This window comes from Cornus florida, unplaced genomic scaffold (assembly GCF_030987335.1).
Source record: "Cornus florida cultivar Cherokee Brave unplaced genomic scaffold, ASM3098733v1 CherokeeBrave_3.0.0_Hap2_Chr02, whole genome shotgun sequence".
NCBI lineage: Eukaryota > Viridiplantae > Streptophyta > Magnoliopsida > Cornales > Cornaceae > Cornus > Cornus florida.
This window is the reverse complement of record NW_026775572.1, coordinates 41,265,149-41,273,446: the sequence shown is the minus strand read 5'-3', so window position 1 is coordinate 41,273,446 and position 8,298 is coordinate 41,265,149. Positions and strand designations below refer to the sequence as shown.

The following is an 8,298-nucleotide window of genomic DNA, read 5'->3' as shown; positions in this document are numbered from 1 at the left end:
TACTTTTCTATATTCATCTTTCTTTTAGACAGATATTAATAAATGCACCGAATATATATATATATATATATATATATATATATATACATACGAAATAACATTATTATCTTTAATTCAATTCTAGAGAATCAAGTACAAGTGGCATTTGCATTATTTAGTTTAAGAAAAAACAAAAAAGAAGTGCAATTACAAAAAATGAAAAATGTATTTATCATTTTCCATTTTCCATTGCATCAACCAATCAATTAATTTTTGCTCTAGATTAGAAAGTGCAATACTAGAAACTTTTTTTAAGTATTTACCTAGGAAAAAAAAAAAAAAACTTTTTTAAGTGATTCCAACATATGCAAGAATGAGGTGTGTGTGTGTGTGTGTGTGTGTGTGTGTGTGTGTGTGTGTGTGTATAGACACAAATATAAATTGTTTATTAGGTTTTGATCATTATGCAAGATTTAGATTTATGAACACTTTTATCCATTATTGCAATTTGCTAATGTCAAAAGTCAAAAGTTCAAAGGATGCAGTTCACATGCTGTGATGATGGGTGTTCATGTTTTTTTTCCCCATTAATCTAGTGGAGGATCTGCAATCATGCGCAAACTAATCAAGTTGCTTCAATGGTGGATTTCTGGTGTTACAGCACTCCATATAGCTCCAAAATTAAGTAAAGGTGAAAAAAAAAATAAAGGAGAGAGACAAGAAAACATTCCAAACTGTACATACATAGAAAAGTTGTGATGAAATTCAAAAGAAGCAAGCAAAATCTAAGGCCATGTCTTGACAAGAATGCAATATTATCCTGATTATCACAGCTCCAAACATCAATAAGAACTAAGAAACAAATTGTAGTAATTCATATGTACACACAAACACACACACAGAGTAGTCCTATATTGGACCACTAGAAATCGGTGCACCTCTCTTGATGCTGTCCATATGTGTGGTCTCATAAACAGGTAGACCACTAGAATAATAACCCAAGTCATAATTTTGCAACTCAAACAGATCAGAGCTTGAATCACTGTCAGCACCATCATCAATTTCATCAAACTTCCCAAATTCCTTCTCCTCTGATGGAAATTTATCAGCCTGAATCCTAACTTTCTCGGAAAACCCATGAACAAAATTCTTGTGTTTCTCGGAAAATCCATTGGAGAAGTTGAATTTTTCATCTAACCAAACATGATCTACGCCCCTTTTGTCTTGACATACCTCAGTACTTTGTACAACAGTGGACTTAACATGTCCATTGTTGTTGTAGTTGGACAAAGAAACCTTTTGCTTGTGATCTGAATAGCTTCTCAAGTCCTTGTAGGTCTTTGTAGGAGTGTGTGCATAAGGAGGAGGTGTTCTAAAACCAGAGCTTGTCGATGAATAAATTGACTTCGAATCAGTGTGGGACGAGCTTCGAAAATGGCTAATACTACTCCTCCTTTTTCTCCTCCCACCCGGGCTCTCATCTTCCTCCTTCATAGACTGTGTGGTGGACTTCGATTTCTTCTTCTTCAAAGATGTTTGGTTGAAGAGAGAATTCAAGAAACTAGCGAGTCTGCCACCTGGTGAGCTTGGTTGCTTGTACTTCTTCTCCTTCATCATTTGCTTTTCCATCACAAGATTTTGAGGAGGAATTGAATTCCTCATCGGCACGTCTAAGCTAATCCGTCCACCTGATCTCAACACCTTCTGTGCACAAGTACTTGGTGCACCATTGTAACCTGCAGAGACTTCGTTGGCACCGGAGAAATATCGTGCAGCCTCAAACACGTCGAGCTCACCTGAATCGTTCCACCGGTGGAACGATTTCTTGTGGATCTTATCTGTGTCTGGAAGTCCTGTGATGGACATGGCTCAATGTTTTTTGTTTTTTTTTTTTCTATGAAATATTATACTTGTTGTTTGGAAGTTAGGACACAAGTGTTGAGTGTACTTATAGGAAGAGAAGCATATAGAAGGGTACACAAAAGGAGGGATCTGTGAGGTTGTTGAGGGAATGGGTTTTTGAAATGATTGAGTGTAGTGATAAGGAGGGCCACTTTTATAATCATCAATTACACACACACACATATATGTATATATGTGTATAAATGTGGTTGAGAGTCACGCTAGGTATGAACGTGTAGTAGCTTCACTTGAGAGAGAGTGGGGTTAGAATGATATAAGCTTTATATCTACTCTACTCAAGAATGAGAAATCCAGATGTTTGTGTTGTGTGTTGTGGGGGGCAAAGGACACTGTTTCTTTGGATTCTCAATTTTAAGTATATTTTAGTGGGAGATTAGCTTTCGAGTGGGATCAGGTTGGGGTTGTACTATGATGACCTTTATGCGTGTATAATTAGAGATAAGAGTAGATGTATATCTTGCCCTTTTTTTATTTTGTATGGAATCACCTTTATGTCTATGACTTCAAAACAAAATGAACAACAATGATTTTTAAAAATTCAATCATATATATTGATATTTTTAATATAATTTCAAATGGAAATTTTCTATGAAAAAAGATCACATATAAATTACTCCTTTTTGCGTCTGTAGGTGCCATAAAGTTAAAATTTGCCTCTCTTTTTTTTCATTTTGTGGGAAAATGAAATTTATCTATTTTTGTTAGGCAAAGAATTTAAGTTTAAGTTTTTGACTTTTAACTTCGAGTCGATTACACCTTTAAACACAAAAATAGTCACAAAAAAAAAAAGGGCATGAATACTGTAGTTTCCTGAAATAATTAACTTAAACATGTTGTATGGTAATAAATAAAAAAATAAAACATGTTATGTGAAAGAATTAGGAGAAAAGACCATATTTAAATTTTCAATAATTTAAGTATTCAGTCTCGAAAAATGTTAAGTTGTGATCCGAATTCTCTTTTAGATTGGATTGTACGTGTTGTGATCAGGTTATAACTTGACCTGATTTTGGTTAGTCACGACTGATAAAATTTTTGACTCGGTGTTGTTTGTGCTGGTTTTGAATCTTGTTTCAAATTTCTATTATAACTCTGTGTATAAAAAAGTGCTATGATTTTTGTATTCTTGGTACAAAATTTGAGAATACACAAAAATAGTCGCACCAAAAAAAAAAAAAAAAAGGCATGAATATTGTGGTTAATTTCTTGAAATAATTAACTTAAACATATTATTGTATAAATAAAAATAAAAATAAATAAAAACATGTTATGTGAAAGTATCATGAGAACAACATCATATTTTAAATTTTTAATTTCTCAGTCTGAATAAATGTTAAGTTGTGACCTCAATTCTCTTTCAAATTGAATTGCGTTGTGATTCAGTTATAACTCGACTTGGTTTTTGGTTAGTTATGACTGAAATTTTTTTTCTTTACTTGGTGTTGGTCGTGTTGGTTTTGGATCTGGTTTTAAATTTCTATTATAACCCACTGTATAAAAGTGCTATGATTTTTGTATTTTTGGTACAAAAGTTGAGAATACTGAAATATAGAATAGACAAAGGGATAGACTTGCATAGGCTCGAACATCTCATTTCTTCTTCACATACTGAAATTTTTCGATTGTCTTCAAATGTAAGTTATAAGTCGAATCATTTTAAATCGTTATTAAGGGCCTTATGCTCCAGTAGTATCTCATCTACCTCCCAAAGTAGATAGTAGAGGTTAGAAATAGAGTCAGCTTTGGCCCAGGGGGCACGTGCCCCCCGGCCCACGCTGGACCATTGAAATTATTATATATATAGATATAATATTTGTAAAATATTATTTTGTGCCCTCCTAATTTTTTTTTTTTTTTCAAAAATACCCTTAGAAATGAATTTTTTTTTTTCACTCATATAGGTATATAATTTGTAAAATACTACTTTGTGCTCCCTTAAAACTAAAACATGACTTTGTCCGTGATGAGGGTTTGAGTATTCAAATGAACAAAGTAAGTGTATGAGTGGTAATTTCAAAATATTGATTCAAGATTCTCAAACGTAACATCAATAGTTATTAATTTTTTTACCTTACGAGAAAGGGAGGAAGAAGGGCGGGAAGAGTTGAATCTAGACTCCCATACAACATCAAAATAACCATATTTTAGATTTATTTTAATTATACATAATAATTACTCAATTATATTTTTTAATAATTCTCATATACAGCTGTTAATTTTTATAAAACTATTTACTTGCTCGTAATTGTCTTATAATATTAACTTATGTTCAATATATTAATTTAAATATATCAATATATAAATATAAATATAGTGATCAGATAGATACGTATAAGAATATAGTATGGAATAACCTTTTTCAGATGTAAAGAAAAAGATAAGTAAAGTAAAGAACACCTAGACAAGTATTAATGTGTGAACAACTTTATTTTTCTTTTGAGATAGAGTCAATGACTGTGGCCCATCAAAAACTGAAACTCCATCACTCAATGTTGGCGTAATGGTTGCATTCAGTGCGCATGTGTAACCACACGTGCATGGTCAAGCCAAAAGCCCTCATATGACATGCATGAACTCAATTTTATGCCTACATTAATTTATGTCTACCACAATATCCTTTATATATGCCATTCAATATATATATATATATATATATATATATATATATATATATATATTATCGTGACAGTAATATTTACCATCATCAAATTGACTATTTTTTACTTTATTAAGGTAAAAAAAATGATTAGGGGAGTTAAACAATTAACTGTTGGTAAAAGATGTCTCGATAGTTCAATGGGTTAGTGTTTTTAGTGAATTTTAGAGTGTCAGACTTTGACTCTGTGTATTTACTAATCTAACTTCTAACACTTCTTGTCTTGTAAAAAACAATAATTGTGAGATCTACTCTTGTCCCAAAAAAAAAAGTGTTAAGAAACGGTTTCAATCACTTTTATCCTTACATAATATTCACCGCAACATCTTTTAGTTGTTTAATGCACTGTTGTGAGAAGTACCTACACGAGTCCGAAATAATGCATCAAATAGTTAGAAATTGTTTCGATCACAATAAGTTTTAGTTGTTAAAGCACTGTCGTGAGATGTACCTACAAGAATTCCAAAATAATGCATCAAATGGTTAGAAACTATTTCGATCACAAAAACAATTTTAGTTGTTTGATGCACTGTTCCCAATCAACGTATTAGATTCGATCACTTTCATATATTGTTTGTTTCAGTTGATCAAATAATATTGTCCATACGTGGATCAGTTGTTATATATGATTGTGAGAGTGATATTTGTGAAAATAGAGTTACGGGTATGGAAATAGCTAGTTAATTTTAATTGTGATTAACTTTTTTAATGACATAGATCTCATTATTAGATCAACTTGTTTAATTTATAATTGATTAAATTGTATGATCAATTAAATATCCACAATCATAAATATAAATACTAAAAAGTAAAATAATTTAAGTTTAGAGAGATTGTACCAGGATTTTTAGCAAGTAAATCCTAATTAATAAAATATGTCATGGGAAAAACCTTATGGATTATTCAGTCCAAAGTAAACTGATCCACTATGTTTGAAACAAAGTAGACCGAACTTTGACTCTGACTCATACCTTATCGTTCTACCAAACACCAATTGCTAACAATCATCTGGCTTTGCAACTCTCCGTCTAACCGTAACTTGACCTTAGACTTATGCTTGATATTTGTGAAAGAGTAGCAGGTAGATCAGACAACACTCCTCGAATGCTCCAACCCTTTCAAAGTATGATCGCTTTTCATCCGGAATTTCTGAATCTTCAATATAGCTCTAATTCCGATGAAATAGAAAACAACACAACTAAATCACTCATGAATATATGTGTGTGCTCTTATAAATAAATTCAGAATAATCAATTTTGATTTTCTGAATTTTTCCTCTCTAAAGGTTTTCTCAAAATATAGAATTGATTTTCCTTAAAACCATCCATAAACCTAGAAGACTAAAAAGGTTTATATAAAATTTAGAATGTCTTATTCCCTCTGAAAATATGAAAATTTTTGTGTATAAGACTTGAAAAGAAATTGGGATAAAAAAGGAAACAATTAGAACAGAAAATTGAAAGTTCTAATACTGTCAGGACTCTTGGTACCGGTTCAAGAAGGTTAAAAGCTTTTTCGATGCACTTTGGCTATCACTTCCCAACTGTGGTACCAGTTCAAGGTTAGTATTGACTAAACCTGTTGTGGACCAAGATTTGCTACCGGTTCAAGGATTCTCCCACTGGTTCCTAATGGACAGAAGTGAAATCTCTGTTTTCCTTCAACTTTCTAAACTCCCTAAGTGTTCTCACTCATTCACATACCTTCCTAAAACATTGTTCTGATCATCCCGGAGTGTAGTTATGGAGGGAAAATTCCCCCTCCAGTAAGAGTCGTCCACATAGCCATAATAGAAGTTTTATTTTTAATCTCTTGATGGGTTACAAAAACCCAACCCTGTTCAAGCCCGGATAAAGACACCAACAGCCCAAGGTCGCTAATGTTGAACTTCTGGCCCATTAACAAAGTCATTTGGACCAAGTTGTATTTGGCCCAAATTCATTTTAAAAAGGAACCAGTCTGCTAATCAAATGATTCATCATAGAAGAAAAACTCTATGCAAGGAAAGTTTGGCATGGAAAGAAATTATGAAAAGAAAAGAACTCTATTTGTAAATAATTATGTATATGTAATGAATTGGAGGACAATTAGGCGAATCCTACCATAATTCCACCACGAGGCCTATTGTGCACCTACAGTAGTATGCCATGAACACTTAAAATTTTTCAAATTCGCATCCGATCTTCAAATTTGACATTATGAACCGAAAAATTATAACTCAATCGGACTTATTTTAATAACGAAATTAGTCTATTATAAAATACATCTCACAATATTTACCATCATTATCGAATTGACAATTTTTTTTTTTTTTTTTGGCTTGAATATGTCGTTCAATTGCTACATAATTGTTTTAATTGTAGCTGGTGTATTTGGCGCGGCTCCCTATTTTGCACTATGTATGGTTCTTTGGTAACTCACTGCGAACGTCTTTTATGTCATTCAATTGATATATATGATTGTGAGTGTGATATTTACCGTCATCAAATTGACATTTTTGTTTTCTTGACTTGAATATAGTAAGGAAAATGACATGAAGAGTAAAATAATTAAACGATAATAATTTTAGTTGTTCCACGAGTCCCAAAATAATGCATCAGACAGATAGAAACTGTTTCAGTCACTTTCATCGGCGCGATTTGTTTCAGTTGATCGATTTGTTTCAGTTGATCAAATAGCGTTGTTTTTTATTTTATTTTTTTGACCCGACAGGGCAATGGGAGTGAGTCGAAACCTGACTCCTTAACACCACATGGGAAGTGCCTTACTATTGGGACAAGTGGACAACAAGCTAACCTAAGTAGCTTGTCCACAAGCCCACCTAATATATATATATATATATATATATATATATATATATATATAATTTGTGATGGTCTAATCACAATTGAATTAGCCAAGAAGTCAAATATTTTTTATTAATTAAATTTCTTGATTGCAGTTTCATTAATGAATATTTGTCAAAATTTTAAAGGTTTAGACCTTTAAAGAAAAGTGCAATTAAATTTAAATTAATTCAATTTTGAGTTCAGTTTGTTTGGACGTAAAATATTTTTCAAAATTTTTTTTTTTTATTTTCTGATATTTGGTTGTCGTAAAATATTTAAGAGAAAAAATATATTAAAATTTAACAAAAATATATTAAAATTTAACAAAAATAACTTATCAATAAATTCTAGACAAGTTATTTTGCATGCTCTGTTCGATGGATTTGACCTTAACCTCGACATACATCTTTGTTAAATACCGATAAAATAAAAATAAAAAAATATTTTACCTGAAAAAAATATTTTTCAATAAGAATATTTTACATTGAAATAAACGGAGCCTGAATTTGAATTTATTTTCATATAAAAACCAAAAGGTAACAAGTCTTTTATTTATGGAAAATGTGCAAAATCAATGGGGGAGTTTCCAAATCAAACGCCCTGCTTTTGACTTATAAATACAAGGTCATCCTACCCATTTCATATAACAGACAGACGCAGAAAAAACACACACAGAGACGAACCACCAAACATCAAAACTCTGCTTCTTCATCAAATCGATCAAGCCTCACCAGCCTCGTTTAAAAATCCATTTAAGTTTTCTTCAATTTTGAAGAACTTTGTGCTGACGCTCCAAAGAGATTTAATCAGAGGAAGAATCTAGATGGTAATAAAATCGTCAATAAAAAATTGTACTCATTTATTTTGTGATATTATTTAATAAAATTATTATTTATTACATTTATTTTCATT

The 8,298-nt window shown here is 31.6% G+C and overlaps 1 protein-coding gene across 1 annotated transcript; it reads right to left on the bottom strand.

The window, feature by feature from the left end:
* Positions 1–706: 706 nt before the first annotated feature.
* Positions 707–2,275, bottom strand: LOC132294769 (protein BIG GRAIN 1-like E). Its single transcript, XM_059792745.1, has one exon. It carries the CDS (start codon positions 1,843–1,845, stop codon positions 889–891), a length of 957 nt encoding a protein of 318 aa, XP_059648728.1. The 5' UTR covers positions 1,846–2,275; the 3' UTR covers positions 707–888.
* Between the last annotated feature and the right edge of the window lie 6,023 nt (positions 2,276–8,298).

Excerpts from the sequence above, each read along its gene's own strand:
- LOC132294769 (XM_059792745.1), bottom strand. The coding sequence starts at position 1,845 with ATGTCCATCACAGGACTTCCAGACACAGATAAGATCCACAAGAAATCG.